This window comes from Salmo trutta, chromosome 4 (genome assembly GCF_901001165.1).
Source record: "Salmo trutta chromosome 4, fSalTru1.1, whole genome shotgun sequence".
NCBI lineage: Eukaryota > Metazoa > Chordata > Actinopteri > Salmoniformes > Salmonidae > Salmo > Salmo trutta.
The window spans coordinates 8,399,432-8,425,096 of record NC_042960.1 but is presented as its reverse complement, the minus strand read 5'-3'; the positions used below and the strand labels follow the sequence as shown (position 1 = coordinate 8,425,096).

General features: G+C 42.0%; 1 protein-coding gene across 1 annotated transcript in view; it reads right to left on the bottom strand.

The window, feature by feature from the left end:
- Positions 1-9,851: 9,851 nt before the first annotated feature.
- Positions 9,852-25,665, bottom strand: part of arhgap10 (Rho GTPase activating protein 10) — a 60,591-nt gene continuing 44,777 nt past the window's right edge. Inside the window, exons 20-23 of the mRNA XM_029749727.1 lie at positions 22,921-23,077; positions 14,992-15,075; positions 13,871-13,971; positions 9,852-12,098 (exon numbers count right to left, since the gene is read on the bottom strand). Coding sequence (XP_029605587.1) covers positions 12,010-12,098; positions 13,871-13,971; positions 14,992-15,075; positions 22,921-23,077 — 431 coding nt within the window. The 3' untranslated portion in view covers positions 9,852-12,009. The remainder of the gene's footprint in view (positions 12,099-13,870; positions 13,972-14,991; positions 15,076-22,920; positions 23,078-25,665) is intronic.

The window sequence follows — 25,665 nt, the reverse complement described above, 5'->3', positions numbered from 1 at the left end:
ACTTCGCTTATTGAAAAACTTATATCTTGAAAACTTGACTGCGGACATGCAAAACATTGAGACTGTATCAACAGGGGACTAATGAAAGAAATTAAATATAGTTTTTGAGTGGATTATTCCTTTAACTTACATCTTGTTGGAATATCTGCAGTTCATGCGGCTCCCACTTTATGTTGTCGTTTTGGGTCATAGAAAGAAATGGCACAAGGTTCACACAAAAATGCTAGTCCGCTCCCAGATCTGTTTGTGCAGTATTGTCAACTCTTGCCAGTCATTGTGATGCCAAACATGATAACGATTGGCAGGAGTTGGCAAGACAGCACAAACAGATCTGGGACCAGGCTACAAAAAAGCCAACGGGTTAGAGTGTGTTATGAAAGTACCAAACATTGTGACAGACACTTTACTACCTGAATGTTAGAGAAAGAACGTCGTCTTTTCTTCTTCTTCCTTTACAAATAATGTTAACTGTTTATCTGATTTGGCATTGTTTTGTACTTTTATTTTGCATTTTATGTCAATGTGACTTAAAAAAAAAACTAGGCAAACGTATGTCATTTCTTTGTTACAGAGAGTAGAGACAGTACCAAACTATGGATCAATGAGTTCTTGCTGTTGACATGATTATCTCCCAAACCCCTTGGCGATATTAAAAGCTGAAATACTGTAGGTTGAAAATACTTTTGCCTCTTCAGTTTGTTCAGCTATTAAGGTTCCAACTCAGATACATTGTGAAAGACAGGTTGATGTGGTCACCACACTTGGGATTCATTTTACTACACTTCCAATCCATTTAGGAAATAATCTGGACATACCATTTGAATTGGAGGAAAAGGCTCATTGGGGTATAACTCTTGGATTGACTGAAAGCCGACACCTAAATGAATTTGACTCCAATACTGGTGATAATATAGAACCCAAACCGTGCTACCCTGGGATTTCTAGAAATAACAATTTGTATCATTGAGAAATGGATGCATCATGACTGTTTACAGGTTTATTTGGCTTGGTCTCTAGTTTTGCAGTGCTCCCAATGGAAGTTCTACTGTATATGGCTTACTGCCTTGCTCAGAAATAAGTTAGTGGTTATCTGCTCATCGTACTACAGTACAACACTATGCATTTGTACAAAGGGATTTCCAACCACCATCTCATTTACAGTATGCATATAGAACAAAAGAGGACTTTCAATTCCAATATATTCTAAACAAAAACGCTTATTACTCAACCTTTACAGCATTCATTTATCTCTGTGAAAGGACATGGATGTACAGTAAATTCCAAAATGATTGGGACAGTGACACAGTTGCACTTTGGATTTGAAATGATGCAATGACTATGAGAGGTTAAAGTATCATTATGCCAGGAATATGGGACCAAATACTGAACTTTAGACTACTTTATTACACAAGTGAATTTGTCCTATTACGTTTGGTCCCCTAAAATGGGGGGGGCTATGTACAAAAAGTGCTGTAATTTCGAAACGGTTCACCCGATAAGGATGACAATACCCTCAAATTAAAGCTGACAGTCTGCTCTTTAACCTCCAGTCATTGTATCATATCAAATCCAAAGTGCTGGAATACAGAGCCAAAACAACGTGTCACTGTCCTAATACTTTGAGCTCACTATGTAGTTTACCATCGATTTCTGTCCTACTTTATCGATTATTTGACGGTTACAGTTGTAATGGAGCCACAGCATTCAAATTTCTTTTAACAAACATTAACCCAGTATATTGAGACTAAGCCATATCCCCAAAGCCACGTCCGAGCTCAGAGCAGCATTTCTTATTAATAGCGCCTGGTTTGTTTTTATCCCAAAACACATTTTTAATCCAATGTGTTGTACAATATTTGTCAGCAACTATCCACAGTACATGAATATCCTTCAGCGTGAATAAAAACAACTAGTTCCTACTACAAACTGTATATCTTGAAGCAGATATTTGCCATAACTGTGTTTGCAAAACTATCAAGAGATTCCAATAAAACCGTTAACAAATAATGTCATTTTTTGATTTGCAGTTGGTAAGTAACATCTAGTGTGTGCATGTGTGTGTGTGCGTGCGCGCATGCGTCAGAAGACCCCAATGAGATTGTCTGAAAGAGGAAAACCAGAGGGAATGCACACAGCCCGGGCCTCTAGCTTATCCGATCTGTATATATAGATCCAGGACTGGGAAAATTGGAGTAGGAGGATGGGAGGGATAGAGAGCCAGATGACTAATTAAGATGTGCCAGGAAGAGAAGAAAATGAGTTGAGAGAGAGACAGAGGGAGAGAATTTAGCATGTTATCCAAATGCATGTTTGTTTTGCTAATATGAACTAATTGATTTTAGCTCATACAGATTTAAGAACTCAATAGATAATGAAAGAGGGATGGAGATGGAAAACAGCAGAGACAAAAACTGAGAGAAGAGAAAGAACGTGAATAAAGAGACATTCATAATATTATAACCCCCCCCCTCCCCTCCACCAGCCACCCTTGTAGACAGAATCACCATTAACCTCATTAAAAGCTGATCTGAAAATACTCCCGGATGCCAGACTGCAGCAACAGAACCCGACCAGACAGTATTACTTTTGCTCATTTTCTTTCTCTCCCTCGCTCTCTCTTGAAAAATCCACAGCCCACTTCCAAATCTCCCCCAGATTTCCAATAGCTTTCACTGTGTAGTCGTGCCAGATAAACAGAATCTATTGGATCAGTCCCATTTCACGGCTGCACCCGGCGCACATGGCGGCTTCTGTGGCCCCCTTTCTCTCTCAGCTACCTCTTTTTCTCTCTCCCAACATTCTACACTTTGCTTTACATTTATTTCTTCATCTGTTCTTTTCACCCTGCATTGGTTCTTATCGCTTTCATTTTTTGTTGTTGCCTAAATCGCATTGTGGAAAAACTGTTCCCACCAAGATAGGCTAATATTCAGATTCAAAGGAATTGAGATTGTTATCCAAATACACCAGATCAAATCACATTGTATTCATCATATTCTTCTAAATGCTTCCCAACAATCCAGAGAGAAAGAAAAGAGAAATAATAGAAAAATAAAGCACGTAAAAATAGATACAATGAGTAACTTGGCTATATACACGGGGTACCAGTACCGAGTCGATGTGCAGGGGTACGAGGTAATTGAGGTAGATATACACATAACTAGCAATAAAGTGACAAGACAACAGGATAGATAATAAACAGTGCAAAAAGGGTCAATGCAGACACACTGAACAAAAACAAACGCAACATGCAACAATTTCAAAGATTTTACTGAGTTACAGTTCATACTGTATAAGGAAATCAGTCAATTTAAATAAATTGATTCGGCCCTAATCTATGGATTTCACATGACTAGGAATACAGATATGCATGCGTTGGTCACAGATACCTTAAAATGTAGGGGTGTAGATCAGAAAACCAGGCAGTATCTGGTGTGACCGCCATTTGCCTTATGCAGAGCGACATCTCCTTTGCATAGAGTTGATCAGGCTGTTGATTGTGGCCTGTGGAATGCCCACTGCCACCATGGGGCACTCTGTTCACAACTTTGACATCAGAAAACTGCTCGCCCACACAACGCCATACAGCACATGCTGTCTGCCATCTGCCCGGTACAGTTGAAAACAGGATTCATCTGTGAAAAACACACTTCTCCAACGTGCCAGTGGCCATCGAAAGTGAGCATTTGCACACTGAAGTTGGTTACGATGCCAAACTGCAGTCAGGTCAAGACCCTGCTAATCTCAGACGATCCCGCAGGCGGATGTGGAGGTCCTGGGCTGGCGTGGTTACACGTGGTCTGCGGTCGTGAGGCGGCTTATGGTAGAGAAATTAACATTACATTCTCTGGTGTCGTGTCTTTGGCATCATTAACTTGAAGACATGTTTATCAAATAACTCTGTAATTATTATTACGCGATTAAACTGATTAATCGTGTAACTGTAATTAACTAGAAGGTCGGGGCACCAAGGAAAATATTCAGATTACAAAGTTAGAATTTTCCTAATATAACTTTCAGATGTTATAATATCTGATCCATGAGTCCTCTGATTAATGATATGTTAGTTTACCTCACGCCAGTCTCATTCCAAACGTAAATTGTTGGTTATCTGCACGAACTCAGTCTTCACTATGAGTCATCCATGCATCAATTGTCTTAAAATCATTTATTTACTAAACTAAATAATTCACAGAAAGGCATACAAACAGTAGGTATCGTTACAAAGAAATGGTAGAGGGATGTGCCCTAGTGGGCTAAACCAGCATGGCGGCTTGTTTAAACAAAAGAGGGGGTGGGGGGGGGGGCAGCGGAGAAGACACTACAGAGTTGATAAATATTAACAATTGAAATGCTAATCCTTTGCACAATGAACGCTCACAAATTCGGGAACAATTGCAATCAATATATATATATTTACGCTCAGTGTGTCGTCGGGATCTTTGTTGAAAAGTTCTGTTGGAGAGATTTGTCCTCGCGTTCTCTCTGTCTCTGTTAGAATGGATCTTTCAAAGCGACATTCATTAATGTCGTTATAGGATGGATGTTTCCGGCGGTTGTCGCGTTCAATGATACCGAATTCCTAGCTGCAGACTAGTAATTAATATCAAAGACTTGTTCTTATTCTGTATCGATAGTCTAATAGTTTAACCACGTGGTATGGTTAAAGTTCAGTAGAGGGATGCATGGTCAAACCTATTAGCCAACTCGTAATGGAGTGGAGGCCTGGTCTAAAGAAAGAAAGAAACCCTGGGTGGGGGTTTATATACTGAATGCAGAAAAGTCTGTCACATGACGCCAGGTCCTGTCTGTGTCCCTGGGGGTGTACCGATGACTTAGTTAAGACTCCAAAGGGAATTGGAGTTTCCTTCATTAAACAGTCCAAAATCATATTACACAATATCACAAACAGTTCTATCCTTATTCATTCATTTTATACAACCATTTAGATGTAAGTCTCATTGCTGAGGCTAGTATATAAACATTATGGTAATATGGCCGTATTGTCTCTCATGAGTTTCACAAAATTGTACCAAACGGACCAGTTCGTAGCTGGATTCTTCACCGATCTTTTATACCTTCTCCAGAATATAATTGTCGTTCGGTTCTCCTATTCTGTGAGGTGGAAGAATCCTTTGTTCTCTATACTGTGCAACACTGTCTCTTTATACTGTGGCCATGAGGTGGGACATTTTCTCAGGAATTTACGACCCCTTCTGACCACAGCAGCCTGGGTGTAGGAGACAGAGGGAGATGGTGAAGAGGTGCAGGGGGAGGGGGTCAACTGTGCTCGCTGTACCCAAAGAGGGCAACGTCATGACACTGGCAACAGCTCTGGTAGACATTACTGCAGTGAGCATGCCAATGGCATGATCCCTCAACTTTTGTGGCATTGTGTTGTGACAAAACTGCACATTTTAGAATGGCCTTTTGTCCCCAGCACAAGGTGCACCTGTGTAATGATAATGCTGTTTAATCAGCTTCTTGATATGCCACACTTGTCAGGTGGATGGATTATCTTGGCAAAGGAGAAATGCTCACTAACACAGGGATGTAAACTAATTTGTACACACAATTTTAGAGAAATACGTTTTTTGTGCATATGTTAATTTTCTGGGGATCTTTTATTTCAGCTCATGAAACATGGGAACACCACTTTACATGTTGAGTTTATAATTAACCAAATAGTGACCCGGACTAACTACTTAGCAGTCTTATGGCTTGGGGTAGAAGCTGTTTAGTCCTGTTGGTTCCAGACTTGGTGCATCGGTACTGCTTGCCGTGCGGTAGCAGAGAGAACAGTCTATGACTTAGGGGGTTGGAGTCTGACAATATTTAGGGCCTTCCTCTGACACCGCCTGGTATAGAGGCCCTAGTGGTGTACTGGGCAGTGCGCATTACTCTCTGTAGTGCCTTGCGGTCGGATACCAAGCAGTTGCCCTACCAAGCAGTAAGGCAGCCTCCGTTTCCTGAAGTCCAAGCTCAGCAAGAGTGACTACAGTATCAGTGATTTTCTTAAATTACCTCAAAATCTGCAGGGAGGGTGAAAGAAGTGGAGCAAACAGATGCTGAGTGTGTCTGACAGAGCGAGAACGGGGCAGACTGAGAGGCTGACCAAAGCTCGCGTTGCAAAATAAATGTACACATGCATGTTATTCAATCATTGCACCCACACTGCTCACGAGCGTCTGCGTAGCCAGGTGCTAAAATAGAACTTGGTTCTATTTGTGAGGCTTGATGCGCTGCAAGTCCCGCCTCTCCCATCTCATCATTGGTTTTTAGGAGCATATACCCATTTGGGTGATTGAAAGATGAACTGAGGTCCACACTCCAGGCCAGTTGATGGTGGTAACGCATCTTAAAGTTGGTTGCCAACAGCCATATAAAGTACAAAGAAGAAGCGATTACTAGAAACAAAGTCTGTTGACCCTTTTATCTGTGGATTAATTTTCAGATGATTAGAGGACCTTGTGCATTTCAGGTAAAATAACCAAATGTTTATATCCCAGGACAAATTAGCTAGCAACAGCAAGCTAGCTAAATTGCCATAAATGTTTGCTTATCGACCGGTCCCAATGTTAATATAGTTGGTTCAGAGTTCGTTTCGATATTTCAATCTGCGTGTCCTGATCACATCTGGTGTGGGGGGACAAAATTCAACATGCGTGCGAGCGGTCTGGGCAGCATGTGAGGCAGTAACATGCTGACCAGACACGTTGCGTGCGTGAGCGTCGCAAAATAAATTTAGAAATCCATGTTATTAAATTAATTGCACCCACACTGCTTGCATGCGCCAACAAGCGTCTGCGATGCCAAGGGCTAAAATAGAACTCCCTTCTATTTCTGACGCAGAAAATCCTGCCTCTCCCATCTCATTGGTTTATAGAAGCAGGTACCCACGTGCCACCTCATTGGTAATACCCACGTGGGTGATTGAAAGACAAACTGTTTCGCCAGTCGTCGTGGTAATACTATGAAAGTTTAGATGGATCACCATATAAATTCAAAGATGAAAAAGCCTGGAAGGGGGAGAGGACTAGAAACGATTCGGTTGGCCGTTTTATGTGTGGATTAATTGTCAGAGTAGAGGACCTTGTGCATTTCAGGTAAAATAACAATGTTTATATCCCAGGACAAATTAGCTAGCAACAGCAAGCTAACTAAATAGGACATATTAGCTAGCAAGTGCAAGCTAACTAGCTAAATTGCCATACATGTTTAATGCTTTTCGACCTGTCCCCAAATTAATGTCTTTGGTTCAGAGTTTTTTACATTTTAACCTGCGTGTCATGATCGCGTTTGGTGGAGGGGGACAAAATAAATGTATGCACGATGGCGCACGCACGCAGCCGGTTTGGGTTCCATGTAAGATGGACACAGAAAAAAAGAGATGAGACGTAAAGAGAAAAAGAGCAAAGTAAAGTGAGACAGATATAGTAAAGACAGAGGGAGAGACAGGCAGAGAGAGACACAATCGAGGCAATCTGATAGTGAGAATAATTTGACCATCTCATTAGCTCAGCCTCGTTTGATTATGTAACCACTGCTGTCACAGCCTCCTCTTTTGCCGTCGTCATGTCGAGGGCACGTCGAGCCATGACTCCTTCACCATTACTTCACCCCCACCACCCTCCCCCTGGACACAGACCACCCTGTATTTATTTTTAGCCTAAACAGCCGACCCAGCTAGTCGGCATGCCCTGCTCTCCAGTACAGACTACGTAAGAGTGGATGTCTTATGGTGCTTTCAAGACAACTGGGAACTCTTGGGGGGGGGGGGGGGGGGGGGGGAATAAAAAAAAAAACACGGTAAAGTCATGACGTCAGTGATCTTCAGGTCGGAGCTCAAGAAAGAGGCCCAAATTTCCGACTTGGCTGACCAGTCAAAACAATGTTTCCCAGTCGGAGCTAGTCCCCCCCCTCCCATCATGTTCCAAGCTGTCTTGAATGCACTGAAGTCAGATTTCAGAGTTCCCTGTTGTTTTGAACTCAAGACTTTTAGGCCAACAACGCATGATAATTATTATCTAACACTGCATCACACCCCAGTGGCCCGCTGGAAGCAGTTTGTACATTAATTACGCCAGATGAAATCCCAAGGATTTTCACGTAAGTGGAGGATTGAGGTGGAGGGAGATGAGGTTTGATAGACATCACGTGGCCTGTTGATACAGCCTATGATCCTTTGGAAAATACTGTAGTCGTACAGCTGCAATAGACTGGGACTAGAGCTTTCAGTCGGTCTATCCTAATGTATAATGCAAACTTAAGTAGGCCTCCATTATAAAGTGGAAGACCAACTCGACTGTAGACAGCGGGGCTGTAGCAGACTGAATCAGTGATGAAAAATCTCTGCAGTGTCTATAGAGAAATGTCTACTGAATACCCTATGACTCAATAAGTAGAAAGGAAACATTCAGTAAGACTTCAAATGATTTCAATGTACTTTAAACAGATACTGTTAATTTGTACCGCTAGAACAAGCAGGTAGAGGTTGATTCAGTAAAAACTGCAGTATTTTTGGGCCCCCAAAATGATAACCTTTGATATATTCTATTCCATTGCTCTTCCACAGAAAGTCCTGACAGTCCAACAAACTTCATTGAAACGATTCAGTAGAGTTGCCATTTTACTTTTTTATATCAAATATTTTGGGAGGACCATTTCAGTGTGCAGTGTCCATCTACTCTACCGTTATCAGACGAATACATAATGGGGTAAAGAATAAAAATGTCTTTATTTATTTAACATTGATCAAGAGGACATCCAATGTTACAAAATTGAAATGGATGCCACGACCTTTAGAAATGTCATGAATCACTGTCTTAAATTACTGCAATTGCAATGCAAAATGAGAGAACAAAAGCTCTTAGAAAAATGAAACCGGCTTTGTTGAACAGCAATAGAATAAAAGTATTGTGATGGGTTTAGTACACTTACAATTGTAAAAACCACTCCAAATGAAACCACTAAAAACTTTAATTCTGTTGACCACTAAAAAAAAAAAAAGAGGGCTTTAGAATAGAATATACTTGGCATTTTGTGTGGCCTTTTAAAATAACTATATACACAGCCATAGACAATACAATTTGGAAAATACTGCATTTGTGATCGTGGTAATAATAATAATAATAAAATATTGTCGTCAGTCAATTTGGCACAGAATAAAAATTAGATGTGAACGTCATCTAATTTTCGTAAACTCTGTTCAGAAAGATTTTGAACAACGTCAAATATGGATCTATAAAACCCCACTTTGTTTTGCACATTCCCATACATCATTGCTGCATTGAGTTGAACATTGTCACACCTAAAGAATTGATTAGAACTTTAGATACTCATGCCATTTCAGCAAGCCATTTCTGTATTTTGAAACATAAGATTAGCATTCCTGCGACATCATTTTCTTGACCTCTGAGAAATTAAGCTAATTGATTGCACCCAAATTGGCCTTCTAATTTACAGGATACACATAATAATCAATAAATATAGTACCCAACATCTTATTTGGACCGAAGGTTATCCTATCATTGAGCAAGACATGAGGAATCCAATAAAATGAGCAAAAGCCACTGAAGGACCCCCCCCCCCCCCCCCACACACCAATGGTCAGTATACAGCATCAGTTCTGTCTAACAAGTAGTACGGAGCTGCGGCTTGGAGTATTGCTTCTTCATTCTATGTAATGTATTCCCTCTGAATCAGGTGTTTCCATTTGAAATCACTTGTATTATTTACCAAATATTAGTCTGAAAGTACCAGGTTGTCAACTTGATGTTGCCGTTCCTACTGACACACCCCTTTGTAAATGTTGCTGGTCTCGTGTTTATTAAACAGATCACAACATTTTCTTTGCAACTTTGGGTAGAAAACCAATAGCTTTTGCTTATGATGAAAATAAATTGTGTGGGAATCCTCAAGTCAAGACAGTCCTCCATGAAAGCAATTCAGTTTCTCTGTCTTAGCAGCCTAATGATTCAACCCAACAAATGGCAGCTCTGAGTGGGCAACACCACCTAAGGTGCAATTCTCATGAAAACTTTTCCTACAAGCCCAAAACTCTGAAGAAATGGGCTAGTGACTAAAATGTGACAAAAAGCCTAACAAAATGATAAACTATTGCATGGCAGTCATATGTTTAATACAATTATTTGAAAATATATGTTGTGTGATTAGCAACTTGTACCATTAAACCCAACACCATTGCAAGATACTATACAGTGTGTGTTTGGGACTTTTCCCATTGAAGAGCATAACATTGAAACCATTAGAACTGCTGTAGCCTAATGGTTTGTTTATTCACCAGGAATGGTCAAACTAACCCAGACCTTTTTTAAAGGGAATAAACCACACAGAGGGGCTGTTTCCTGAACACAGATTAAGCCTAAGAGAAGGACAACCTGAATTGCTTTCATGGACTGGCTTGAATTATGAGGATGGCCACAATTTAGTTTCATCATGAGCAAAAGCTATTGGTTTTTCTACCCAAAATTGCAAAGTAAATTGCATGGCAATTTTGTGACCCATGTTTAGTACATGGGTCACAAAAGGTGTGACCCATGTAATAAACACAGAGACCAGCAACATGGATTAAAGGGTGTGGCAGAAGCAGGAACAGCGGCATATAGTAGGCAAAACCTGGTACTCACTAATTTATGGTAATGCCAGCGACTTCAAATGGCTAATCTCTGAACGGGGGGGAACAAACACCAGATTCACAGGAAATACATTACATAGGATGAAGAAGCAATACTCCAAGCCGCAGCTCCATACTACTTGCTAGACAGAAAACTGATACTGTATACTGGTTGTGGGGTGCAATTGAGGAGGAGTGTGAGGGGTATGTGGGTGGCTATTGGATTCCTCATGTCTTACTCATTGGTAGGAAGAATTATGGTCAAATGTTACTATATTTATTGAAGATTATTTAAATCCTATTATTTTAAATGGCCAATTTGGGTGCGATCAATTAGCTTAAATTCTTAGAGATCAAATTACATTTCAACAAAATAATGTTTCAGGAATGCTAATCTTATCTGTTTGTAACTACAGAAACAATTTCAGCACAATCTGAGATGGTGGGTATCGAAATCCTCCTAGTGCTTTTTGAAGTGGAAACAACCCGATAACTAGTCTAAGTTCGGACATCATTGAATGTCTAGGTCAACAAGTATGCAGAGGAAGAGTATCTGAACCATAGAAATACAAGAACCGTTCTAGTAATTATATTTCTATGGTTTGATCGAAGGAGACCCATTCCAATATGACTGCCTCTACGGCATGTCAGTGTACAATCAGTCACAACGGTGGATACCATACTTTGGAAAAAAAAAAAAAAAAAAAAAAAAGAGCTAATATTGTGGTTTAAAAAAATATATAAAATATGCAATCAATGTGCCAATTAAATAAATCACAATATACCAAAGCACCTCTTGAAGAGTATTCCAGACATTCTTCACGGAACACAACTCTTTAGCATTTTCCAAACATACCCGTTCAGTAAATACATGTCAACTCTGTCTCGGTGTTGTAAGGCACCTTAAAAATGTTACTTTCTTTACTATTTCCAAGATAATGGATTGTACATCATTGCTGGGGAATAATTATTATTCTGCATTAAAATTAATGAACGTGTTGATGAACGCATAGTAGTCGCCGGGCAGGGAACGTGAGATTTGAAGGAATAAGAAAAAGTATGAATTTGAGAATAGGAGTGTGTCAACATCGACTTCATGGATACCATGTATAAGGTGACTGTTGGGCGAGATACAGCCATAGATGGTGGCAGGCCAGGCAACCCTTGGGTTTGGCATACAGCATCTAGATGGAGATTGTCAGGGATGACGAGATCCCTCTTCCACTAGCCTGGTCCAAGATCTGTTTGTGCATTCTTCCCAACAATGTTTTGGTAATGACTATGACCATATAAAAGTATACAGTACAAACAGCTCTGGGACAAGGCTAGTCTTCCACTGAAAGTATACAGGCTAAGAGGTCTAAGGTTCTGGACTACAGCATCTCCACATAGTTTTCAGGGATGAGGCCTTTCTTCCCCTCCAGCTCTCCTTCCAGCCAGCCAGGTTCCCTGGAAGGTGCCACTGCAGATGGGAACAGAAGGTACCAGGGGACAGGGTGAGATGGGAGTAAACACACTGCATTTCATCAGTGTTAGAAAACACAGATGGCTGTGTCAGTGAGAGAAAGTTTTACTCAGAGCTTTATATAGTTGACATTTTATAGTTGGCATAGATAGAGTATAAAAACAACCATCATCTCTGCAAACACTGAAATTGTTTCTGTGCTCTGGAAATACTCAGCAAATACAAATACAAAGTGATGGGCAATGTCCCCGTGCCATGTCATCCTCATTTTGTCCGTTCAGCTAATGTACCCCATTTGCTGGGAGAATAACTCAAGAGGGTATCATTGTAGGCTGTATAAAACATATTTGGCACAGAAGCTTTTCAGAGAACAGGGACATGTTAATTAGGCACTAAATGGATTAAAACAGACATACAGGGAGGGACTTCTCCAATCAGAATTATTTATTTTAGTTCTGCATTGCAAAATGTTTCAACATTTAAGTTGGTCTTTCCATTGTGCCGGACCATCTTCAGACTGAATGAGATAGTTAGGAGGTAAATTGGCAGCAAAACACAGCGTCAATGGATTCCTACCCAAACTCTGTATATTTGACTAAAGTGAAATGGGCTGAGATATGTTGATGCACAACTTCAGTATTTTCTAACCCATCTCTCTAAAATGTTTATACTACGTGATATTTGGTTCTCTTGCTTGTGGTGTATATTATGTCATGTGATATGATTTCTTATGAGATGGGAAAACCCAAGATGATATTAAATCGAGCCGTGCCATTATTAAAACTATTATTGATAAAATATGTTGTTTCGACCATGTTTGGTTAGGTATGCGCAAGCCAATATAGGTCTCTAGTCAAGAGATTGGCCATATTTGCCCTCATACTGTAACACTTCTTTTGACAAGGGTTCTTTCATTTGTCGACCCATGCGCTGCCAATTGACAGTGTGGGGCTTTGAGATTGTTGGATTCTCAATACGAGACAGTGGATCATATTTTTCAAATATTCTTGGCTCGAGGGCATACATTTGATATTTCCCGTCTGAGTTAAAATCTCAAACACCTCAGTTGAGTTTAACTGGAAAATAACCCCATACCAGATAATATTTGATTAGTAGAGTCTCACTTGCCTGACAACTCACCCTGAATTTAATTCCTCTGCTCTATTAAATTGCTACATGCATTCAGTCAATCTGACATCCTAGAAGTCGTTGAGGGGAGTTGTACAAATTAAATCAGCGATTCAATCATCTCTAACAAATCAAAGTTGATAAAGTCATCATGGAGGCTGGCTCAACCCCGGTTTCTGGGAACAATCAGAATGTGTTCGCATTCTAGAAATCATAGGGCAAATCCAGACTAATCGTGGAGAAGAAACAGTTTGGCAAGAGGCTTAAGGATGGGTAGCTAGGTAAGTGTCTTGCATCTTCAGGATGCCCAGCTCACATGCATACTTGAGTAAGCCCTCAATGATAATTGGCTTGTAATACCCAGCCACAGACGCATTGTATCTTATCAAGGACATAATTATATATCCTCTTGTTGTAAAGACTCGTGTACCAAGTCCATTTCCCTTGACTGACTAGAGCTCTGTCAAGTCCCCTTTCAGATGGAACTGGAGAGACACTCTCTACCCCTCCTCTCTCCCCTCCATCCGTCTGATTCAAGATCAGATTGGGCTGTCCTGTTACCGGTTCCCTCACGGAATCCAATATGCCCGGCGGTTCTTTGAGATTTCGGAGTGAGCCACTGTTGGAGCGATAACACTTACCGGCGCTGAATATTGCTCCGACCTGGAAGGATAACTCAGATTCGTGCTCGGCCTCGCACGGGTACACCGCCATAGCTCTCTTGCCGCCGCCACCGGTGACACTGAAAAATGACGACAATCAGTGAGCTTGTGTGGCTTTGGAAGAGGGAGGGAGATCAGAGGATTACTCCACAGTTCAATCTGGGCTAGGTGATCAGTACCGAAACAGCAGGGAGAAAATGAGCAAAAGGACTACAGGTATCTCAAGGGCTGGCGCGAACCAAGAGGACTGTTGTCTGGCCACTATCTGAACCTGGCGAGCGAGTCCACACACCACCATCCCCCTCTCAGAGACACTGGGTCAGCGTGGATGCATCTCAGACAGCAGACATGCGTCAGGCCACAGCGATAGACAACCATTATGGTTCTGAGATAATTCGAGCGGGGCAATTCTAAAGCAGGTTTCTACACAAACAGAACAGCCGAATGGAATTCCTGAGAGTTCCTTTCCTGGCAGTTATGCAAAATTCTACCCGTAGTGGTTACAGACCTAGACACTTTGACGCTACATTCTTAAAGTGAACGTGAGGTAAAAGGGTTGTCTAAGAAACTATATGCATGCATAGCCCTGCAAAGGTTAGAGAAGATGCTTTTCTGGCCTTGACAAAACAACGTGTTTATTTGGCAAGGTTTCTGTTTTGCCCCCAATGCAAATAGTAATGCCTGCTGCCAGTTGAGAACTATGTAGAAAACTCAGCCTTCAATACCTCATACCCTGATAAATATTTCATATACCTACACTCTGCTGCAACAACAACAACGTTGGAGACCAAAACATAATATCTATTCAAACTGAAAAACTTTTGTGGATGCCGAGTTGTCACTGCAACAATCTTCACCTGCACTTTGGGATTTGTTCTTTTGAATAGAGGGTATTCTTACGGGACTGCATCTGGAGATATATATTAAATAACATAATGGATTGCCCATAATGACTTGGCCATGTGCAATTTCCTCAGCATAATTTGAAAGCTTGAATTAATAATTTTGTCTTGTAGGTAGCCCGCTATGGATAACAGTTATGGGCTACGAGTCTACAGAGTTCCCACAGAGTCCATTCAAATACCTGTGTGCGTGCTTACCCGTCCACTGTCTTGTCCCCATCAGAACTGGCTTTGGTCAGGGCTCCAGAGTTGAGCCACGAGGCTGCTACAGCGATGCAGGCCCTGCAGTCAAACAGAGGGTCAAACAAACATTATAACCAGATACCAAATACCTACAGTAGCATCCCAATGACACCAGACAGTGGTCTGCCAACACAATTTTCAGTGACCACTGCATCCACCCAGTAGTGTCTTAGTCTTTTCCCTGGCCTGTGTGAAGCCTATGAACTCAGATTGTTGCAGCATATTTAACTGAATGGTTAATGTACTCCCATCTGTATTTTACTGCAGCGAGAAGGTCTAGGTGACCGCCATTGTTAAGATGAAAAGGGAATTCCCTTCTCAAAACGCATATTTCAAGTTGTTTAAGTTAAACATACTTAATTCCCTGTAGTCACCAACATAAAAGAAAAAAAAGAAGTACACAGCCATCTCAAAACAACTGCTATAATTTACACTGAAATCATTAGCAATTGTCAGAGTGAGAGGTAGAGTGAGGTTTTAATGGCTAGTGCCCTTGAGCTGTGGGGGGAAAGCCAGAGGGGATTTCAGCAGAGGACAGTGTGTGGCAGAGAGTAGAGGCTGGGAAGAGCGCCACACATAACAGCTAGCTGCTTTCGCACACAGCCAATTAATATTCCACCTCCAGAATCTACACAGCCTTGGCAAGGCTTACAGAAACTCACAGGTTTTGTTCTAATTACCTTTGTTTGTACAGTTTTTGTAAAAACAATTCTGTAGTGAAGGGCACATTTACAAAATGCTACACAAGTTTATTTATGTGAGATCATTTTAAAAAGGACAACAACAAAAAATCTGTGGGTTGTTTCTGAAAGGAAAGAACAAAACAAAAGCAAATACATTGACCCTTTGTGAAGAACAGCAGGAAACAGAATCAAGGGTCATCACTTTAGATTTTTTGGGGGGGACAATTCATCAGATAAAAAAAATAAAAAAAAAAGCAGGCTCATATTGGGGCTGAAAACACTGGCTGTTTCTTTGATAATACCCTTGACCCCCCCCCCCCCCCCTCCCTGTTTGACTACCACACCATCTCAGGACAATTCAACAACCTTTAACATGCTGATTGTAGAATGCTGGGGAGAGCAAATTTAGACAGAAGAACACATTCACGGAGGAACACAAAGAGAGACACACAGAGAGATGAGCAGCACAACCCCCTATGAATAAAACATTGAGAGCAGGTGCATAATTATTCAAATCTGGGGAAGTTCACAACTGTCCTCACTTTATTATGAAGCATTGTTTGAATATTTTAGAAAATCAATGTCCTACATTTTAACCACTTATTTTACTGATATTTGACATATGGATTAGTCCAATAGTATAAAAAGAACAAAGTACATGCGATTGACCCATTCTTCTTTAGAGCCATAAATTGTCTTTTCCCCCAGGAACAACTTCCACTGTTCTCAGGACAGACAAAAGAAAAAAACAAAAACAACCAGTATCACCAACTTAGAAAGTTAGAGAATGTTCTAGAAAACCATTACTAGAGGTCCTTTAGCCTGAACACAGTGTAACTGGAAGGGAAAACAATTCCCTTAACAGTAAAGCCTCCACTTCCCCACTAATTCAACTGTCCTCTATAAACTACCTGGGGAGGTCACAGCCCATAACATCTGTTCACTAAATGAATATAAGAGACACCCTATAGACATGACCATTCACTCTAAAAACAGCTATACCAATCCTATTAACCATTACTAGTAAAGATGTCGTCTTGTGCCATACGCCCTTTACTGCTAAAGTAGGAGGACGGAGGGGGCAGAGAGTGTGTCTGCGCTCTTTTATGCTCTCTGCGTCAAGTCTCGCCCTACTTTAACCTCCAGAGACGGCGCAGGGCCAGCCAGGGCACAGTGGGGCTGGGAGGGACAGCCAGCGTCAAGCCGCCCTCCTTCCCTGCCCGGGGCCCATGCTAATACAGCGTAATGAGTAAATTGCTTCTAGCCGCTGCTCCCATAGAGACACTAAAATACAATTAGAGGGAGCAGCTTGGGAGGGCAGGGGTTACAGGTGGGATGGGAATGAGGGTACAGTCCCCACCTCTCTCTGGCCATGACTTCTGCTATCAGAATACGAAGACCGCATTGAAGACAGGTCTAGATGCACAAAAGTCTGTTGTCTGTGTTCAGATCTATCTGACCACTTCAGGAGGTGGTCAGGGCTGCATTGTGTGTGGATTTCTCCTCAGTCTGGATGCAGTCAGGCCACCGAAGCGCATACAGTGGGTGACGTCATCAGCACTCCTACCACAAGTCTCCAGAAAACTTGTGTTTTGGGACAGTCACCCTTTCATTATAAAGTTGGAGGAAATACGTTCCTAGCGTGAGAGTTTGCTGGACTCAAATGCTAGCCAGCTAGCTTCCATTTTGAAAAAAATAGTTTTGTTTGGCTAGAGTTAGTCTAACCCGTTTGCTATCCATTTAGCTTTGCTTGCTAGTTAGCTACTGCCGTCAAGTTGTTGTTTTATCATATTTTGCCTATTCCAAGGTTTGTAGAATGCATACTGGCATTTTAATATAGCGGGGAAAGGGACTCCGGACACACTGTGGCCACATTTAAAATGTAGGTGTAGATGCATGACGTGTTCGGAATTCCACGATCAGAATACGAAAACTGCATTAACTCTCAAGTGTAGACATGGCCTCTGTCCTCCATCTATCTGTCCCCCCCTCCTCTCTCCAAGCTCTCCCTCCATCAGGTTCTAGTCAGGTTCAGTCAGTGCAGTGGATGCCGGATGGTGTGGGTGATTTATAGCTCTGCAGACAGTGTGTGTATGTGTGGGCAGAGTGTGTGTCTGCGCTCTTTTATCATCGGATGGGGCCACAGTGTCTCCTGACCCCTCCTGTCTCAGCATCCAGTATTTATGCTGCAGTAGTTTGTGTCGGGGGGCTAGGGTCAGTCTGTTATATCTGGAGTATTTCTCCTGTCTCATCCGGTATCCTGTGTGAATTTAAGTATGCTCTCTCTAATTCTCTCTCTCGGAGGACCTGAGCCCTAGGACCATGCCTCAGGACTACCTGGCATGATGACTCCTTGCTGTCCCCAGTCCACCTGGCCGTGCTGCTGCTCCAGTTCCAACTGTTCTGCCTGCGGCTATGGAACCCTGACCTGTTCACCGGACGTGCTACCTGTCCCAGACCTGCTGTTTTCAACTCTAGAGACAGCAGGAGCGGTAGAGATACTCTCAATGATCGGCTATGAAAAGCCAACTGACATTTACTCCTGAGGAGCTGACTTGTTGCACCCTCAACAACTACTGTGATTATTATTTGACCATACTGGTCATTTATGAACATTTGAACATCTTGGCCATGTTCTGTTATAATCTCCACCCGGCACAGCCAGAAGAGGACTGGCCACCCCTCATAGCCTGGTTCCTCTAGGTTTTGGCCTTTCTATGGAGTTTTTCCTAGCCACTGTGCTTCTACACCTGCATTGCTTGCTGTTTGGGGTTTTAGGCTGGGTTTCTGTACAGCACTTTGAGATATCAGCTGATGTAAGAAGGGCTATATAAATACATTTGATGTGTGTGTGTGTGTGTGTGTGTGTGTGTGTGTGTGTGTAGAGGGGCCACTGGTATCTCAGCTGCTCCACATCAGCATGGGGGGGGACGGAGCGCTGCAGTGCAGCAAATCCACTCATTAACCTCAGTCCACACAGCACACTGTCTGCCTGGCGCTCTGCCTGGGCCAACAGCAGAACAGGAGCACTGTCACTTTACCCACCTGAGGGTAGGTGCTGAGATGCACTCTTTACTGCTAAGGTAGGGGGATGAAGGGGGAAAGGGGGCAGAGTGGATGTGTGCGCACGAACACAGTATACAGGCACTAAAACAGGCAAACTCAAAACTGCATGTTAGTGTGTATGCTCATTGACTTCTCACCACACGCAAAAACAAACAGATTCAAATCAGACACTCAAATATTCAGTCATAAAAGTCGTGACTTTACTAAACAAGCGAAGGCTATTAATGAAATAGCAATTATGAAGATCTGGTAAAAACCTGTCAAGTAAATAGATACCGAAATGATTACAGGATAAATGGTTGGGAAAGTATTCAATGATTTCAACATGGTTGCCCTAGAAACCCATCAAATGAACAGAGTGGAAAATGGATTTATCCAAAAACAAATTACAACTAAGCCAGACAGGAGAAAAAACATTTGGTGTCTGGTTAAACAGAATATCACAGAGCCTCGAATTACACATCGGTTGGTTTTTGTTGTTTTTAATCTACAAAATGTGTTTCCTATTGAAATATGATTACATACACAACTTAAACATTACGAATACCTGCTCTTTCCATGACAGACTGACCAGGTAAACACTATTATCACTTATTGAAGCAACTGGTTAAAACCACTAGAAGGGGAAGAGACAAGTTAAAGATTTACCTAAAAATGACATATCCAAATCTAACTGCCTGTAGCAAGGATATGCATATTCTTGATACCATTTGAAAGGACACAATTTGAAGGTTGTGGAAATGTGAAATGAATGTAGGAGAATATAACACATTAGATCTGGTAAAAAACGAACATGCGTTTTTTGTACCATCATCTTTGAAATGCAAGAGAAAGGCCATAATGTATTATTTCAGCCCAGGCAAAAATGTGGCCACTAGATGGCAGCAATGCGCAAAGTTTTAGACAAATGCAATGGTTCATTGGATCAATCTTCAAAATGTTGTATCAAGACTGCCCAAATGGCTTATTAATAACTTTAAGTTCATAACTGTGCACTCTCCTCAAACAATAGCATGGTATTCTTCCACTGTAATAGCTACTGTAAACTGGACAGTGCAGCTTTCTGCCCTTATCAGATATGTCTACATCCTGGGGAAAAAAAAAAAAAAAAAAAAAGTTACAACCTCGCATTAGCCAATGTTTGCACAAATGTCCCGAGGGGGACCCGAACAGGGTATGGTAGTATGTGCCTAGAACTGCAACGCTACTTTTTCATGCTCAACAGTTTCCCGTGTGTATCAATAATGACCCACCACCCAAAAGACATCCAGCCAACTTGACAACTGTGGGAAGCATTGGAGTCAACATGGGCCAGCATCCCTGTGGAACACTTGACACCTTGTAGAGTTCATGCCCCCAACTCAATATTAGGAAGGTGTTCCTAATGTTTTGTACGGTGTATGTCTGAAGTTTGATTTTCAGTGGAAGCAAACTTAAAAATAAACCTATAGTATAATAGAATAACTAGGCTGTGTCCATTTGGTGAAAAACTGAAATTCGTCCAACTGACCATCTAAACCCCCCACAAATAAACACGCACGTTGAGAAGCACAGGGTAAGCCACAGAGCAGTGCCCCTGGATCAAGAGCAGCTTAGGCGTTAAGTGCCTTGCCCAAGGGCACAACAGGAGATGATACCTGGGATCAGACACTAGCATTCCTCCGGTCACAAGTTCAGCTCCCACTAGTTTTATAATCGTGTGGATATGGGGGCAGTCACTGTACAAAAGAGGTGCACTGGTGCTGGTTCCCATTACTGTATGGCAGGAAAGGAATTCCACCCCACAGCCTCCAGGCCAGGTAGGGTCTGCCAATGGGGGACAGACGGAGGGAGGGGGGGGGGGGGGGGACTTTCTACTGCTCCTCTTTCTGGGCTAAGAGACTTTCCACATCCCTGATTACTGGAGGAGTGGTGGGCAGGGTCTCATATGTATAAACTGTATTCTATATCACTCTTAGTCCAATGCTGCCGCTGTGACATATGTATATATGCTTAATCTATTCCTTACTTAGATGTGTATATGTTGTGAAACTGTTCGATATTACTGCACTGTCGGAGCTAGAAGCACAAGCATTTCGCTACACCCACAATAACATCTGCTAAACATGTATGTGACAAACTTGATTTGAGCTGGTAAGCACCAACAAACAAGTCTACCTTCAATCTAGGTGGGCAGGAAACCCTGTTCTATGATCCACAGCTGTCTGCCAAGAGAGAGGGATGGGGGAGGAAGAGGAGAAGAGGCAGAATTAGTCTCACTCTCCAGGTCTGGAAATGACTGCCACGGGAAGATCCAGATAGTGAATTTGGGGGGGGGGGGGGGGGGGGGCTGAGATAAGACACTGAAGTTGGCAGAGATGATAAATCATCACTCTATAGAAAATAGTGTCTGATGTAGAGTTGTAGTTGAACGTGTGTATAATATGTCATTTTTTCCTGGTAAAAGCTTAACAGACTCCAGGTATTGAGCAGTAAGCACCACATCAGTGACTTCACATTACAGTGTTGAGGCTGGTTAAGTCGAGTTATTCTAGCCTGGTCCCAGATCTGTTTGTGCTGTTTTGGCAACTCCTATGATCAATGCCACTGTCAAGCTAAACAGCAATGGCCAAGGCAGCACAAACTGATCTGAAAACAGGCTACCTACTGTACACACTCATTCCACCTCCCACGCCTTTTGTGGTGGAGAGTGACGGTGCCGTGGCCTTTGCCAGAAAGGTGCTCCCTGCCATGCTCTCGCACACACACGGCAGTCTTCATAACGGTCAGAGCTGAGCTATAAGAGTGAACTAGAATATCTCCCAAAGTCAATACGATTTACACGGCTGACGCACCGCCACCTGTCTCCCAAACAAATAATGGCAATATTCACGACCCCCTCCCGGTCACTTCTTCCGTTCCACTGGAGGAGAGGCGAAGCCACGAAGTGGGAAAACATGGAAAAAACGAGTCTTGTTATGTAACCCACTGTAGCTCCGTCTGTCTACCATGGCGATTTGGAGCCAAGGCTAGAGGTGCGACACACACAGAGAGAGCGAGAGAGACACACAGAGAGAGAGAGCGAGAGAGAGAGAGCGAGAGAGAGACACACGTTGAAAACCAAAGAGAAATCATATTTTTCTCCTCAGTTAAGTATGTGCTAATTTTGTTGTTTTACAGCTCGTGTGTCTTGTGAGAAGAACTCATTGCACTCTGAGCATCTCAGAGAGAGGGAGGGAACGTGGGCGAGGGGTATAGAGGGAGTCAGAGAAACAAAGTTTTTCACAAGGTGAATCTGCAGACATGAGACACTGCAGAGACAAAGAGCAGCCCAACATCTGCAGTCTAACCCAATATTATTATTAGCTCTCGCATCAGCATTCAAGGCAAGCTGTGGGCTGGAGACAACTAATAGAAACCAAGGACTTCAGAGAAGGATTGGATAGAGAGGAAGGCAGAGGGGGAGGGCAGAGGGGGAGGAGCGAGCGGGCACGAGGAGAGCGAGGAGTGAGAAAGCAAGGAAAGTGAGAGATGCATATGTTCGTGGAGACTGGGAAGGGGTAGACAGAGGAAGTGGGCATCAATTTACTTTCTGTGCCACATTAAAAAACGAATTAAATGCATATTTTCTTGGGCAGGTTATGACACTAGCGATATATTCATTTCAAAGAGTTTCTCAGAGAGAGATAGAGTTTCAATTAAAGAGATAAAGGTTTTCTGTATGAATGGAGCCAGCAACACCAAAATGTCCCTGTCAGTGACTAAGTGGTGTGAGTAGAGAAAACATTCAATCCCACTGCAACACGTCAGCTCTTCCAGACTGCGTTTGAGAGGGTGAAGCCAGACGGCTACAGATCTTAATGTGGGGGGGGGGGAGACTCGGGGGAAAGTTAGGTAAGCAGAAGAAGTTTAGCTAGAGTGATTAAGAATGAATGACTATTTCAAGAGTGTTGGTAAGCTGCATAAGATACAGCATTGTAAAGAGGTTAGGGTAAAATAGTAGCCTTCTCTTTAGCCATGGAGAGATGTAATGATGGCTGATCCTATAGTGACACCGCCAATCAGGATACATGTCTTGCAACTGAAGTTGCCAGAATATCTGAAAAGACTGATGCTGAGGTTAACCGCAGGCATTTCTCCATGTAGACCCACTTACCCTGGGCTGTCTCCTGTGGTGAGGCTGGCGAGAAGGGGAGCATGGTTGGCCTTCTCCGGAGGCGTCCCCGAGGCAGTCGACTGGGACGACACCGACTCGTTGCTGCCTAGCGACGCCTCATCCGAGTTGGAACCGACATCAGGTGATGTCGGTGACACTGAGAGGAGAAGTAAGGCTGTTAGTCGTTGAGAGTAAATTGCTGGACGAGAACATCTTTGTCCTTTATTTAGGGGAGCAAAGCTAAACGCGGCTCTGTGGATGACCCTGTGACAGCAGCTGAATAATGGGGCAGTGGACGACCAGGAGATCAACATGACTAAGGGACGCTAGAAGGCCAAGTTCACTGTCCAGTACAACTCTTAGTTCCTGTTTTGAAAACTGAAGGACAGACGATCCTAAGCAGCAATGAAAAGTTAAAAGGAAGTTGCTTGTTTAAATTTGGAAGTGTAGTTTCCTTTCCCACCAGACCGATCAAAGCAACAGGGCAGCAATTCTGGATTCTGGGAGTCTATATGAAATGAGTGACGTTCAGGCAGAGTCCCCCTGGACTCTACTAAAAGCTAATGGCTGACAGTGCTGTGCTGCACTGTGGGAGAAAGTATTTGCAGATTCTGTCGAAGACAATCATGATCATAAGGGCCATTCATAAAAATACTGTAACTTTTCGGCCCGTATACAATAGGTCTTGTAGACCAGATGACACTGATTATATGAAAAAGCCATACATATATGTATATATGCATACATACATACATACATACATATAATGATTATTGACATCTAGCCTCAATTGTATCGAAACTACAAGAAGCCGTTTCGCTGTCGGAGAAAAGGCAACTGTTGCTTTGTTGGTTGCACTGAGCACAAGATGGATGCCTGTCGGTTTTAGAGCCTCTGGAATCAGTTAAACCCGTTTTCTTCAACCATTATTAAAATAAGTTCACTACCTTCAGCTGTATAGAGTTAAGAAGCATCTATCAAGAGGATATTGCAGTCAACAACACATTTTCCATGTTTACACGATCCAAATGAGCCATTCAGAATTACTTCATTACTTTTACTAGAAAACACAGACCAAATAGAAGCAAATAGTCAAAACCAGACACTACCTGTAAAATCTGCTTTGTACACAATGCCTGTGCCATAATGTGGATAATGGAAACAGGAAATGCTGGTACTATTGTATAAATGCTAGCAGACAATTTGTTCATTCAACATGGTGGTATCTTTGTGTCTGTAAAATGAATTACGCAAGAATGGGAGGTAGAATTGCCTTTATGCGCAAATATTGATATAATAACTATCATATCACAGTAAACTTCAGAGTCAAACGATGATACATTGACACAGGAAAGCATGCAGTTTTAGGCTACAGATGAAATAAGGTACGATGAACTTCACAGGGTGGTGAAAGTGCACTGTGATGATAAGTTTTAATGATGCTCTTTTCAATCTGCTGACATGATGATCAATGCTGTTCGACAAATAAAAAATGTCTTGTTCTTAACCATAATCTCTTTTAGGTAGCCTATCTGCACTGTGAGCTGTTGGCTAGAGTGTACATAAAACCAGAATAGGAACATTTGCTATATAACGTAACAGTTTGACAAAACCATCAGTAGAGTTAAAAAATTAAATGGAAACTTTTTTATTTATTTTTTAATTTGGTACAAATTTCTTTAAATGTGCACTACGTCATCCACGCACAGCCCTTTCTGCACAATGAGTCAGTTTGATAGAAACATCGGGTGGGAAAATGTGCATATCGTTTTACACAGATTTGACAATATTCGCATGAAAATCTGTCGCCAATTGGAAACCTAGCTACTGTAGCAAAACTTTTTTTATGCAGAAAGTTAAAACAAGCGTTTCATATTGGACATGTTCAAGTAGTCTTCCATTGATGACTAACGAATACAACCGTGGCTAATGCTAAAAGCTAAACACAGGATTGAACTGGCCCAGAAAAATATCAAAGCACCTGGTTCATTGTCCTGCAAATGAGACCGGATTTTCTTCCAAACCCTGGCAGTCATATCTTTTAATAACGTGTCAACATATCGTTAAAGTATTTGTTCCGCTTCACCTGAGTTTTGGCAAAATGTAAGATTTCCATCACAGAGAGAAAATAGAGTACGGTATAAAACTTGATCGTGAATGATTTGATCCAGGAAAATATGATATTCCTGGCACTCCAAACTGCAGTGTCCTCAGAAATCCAATACCTGTTGGACAGTTTCCCCATTGCAAATGTGTTAACACACTTCCCTTTCAAGGGGCTGAAGCTACGGCCACACAAAGACGGGTGAAAATGGATGAGAAACATATCTTCCTCAATGTCCATTGTAGAGCGTCAAAATGTTTAACTAATTTCATCTTTTAACACACGAGTTGCATATGTAAAAATGATAGACAAATCTATGGATGCCCTCAGTTCTCTCCGTTGTCCTTCAACCATTATCAGCCTCATAGAAAAAAGCCCTTGGCTCATCATTTTTCCATGGATACAAAATCTAGGTGCGGCCGCAGCCTTCAACGTAGTCGTCCATATCTACTGGGTATATTTGCCCACACATACATTTACAAATTAAACATTCTCCGCCAGGTAGTTAAACATCTCACTTTAAAAACATCCAGACTCAGAAGACAATATGGTTAAAGAGAGGATTACATATTTTTCATCCCAGATATTAAAAAAACCCTAATGGTAAAAGCCTGGAGCAATATGAATGAAGGGAGGGGAGT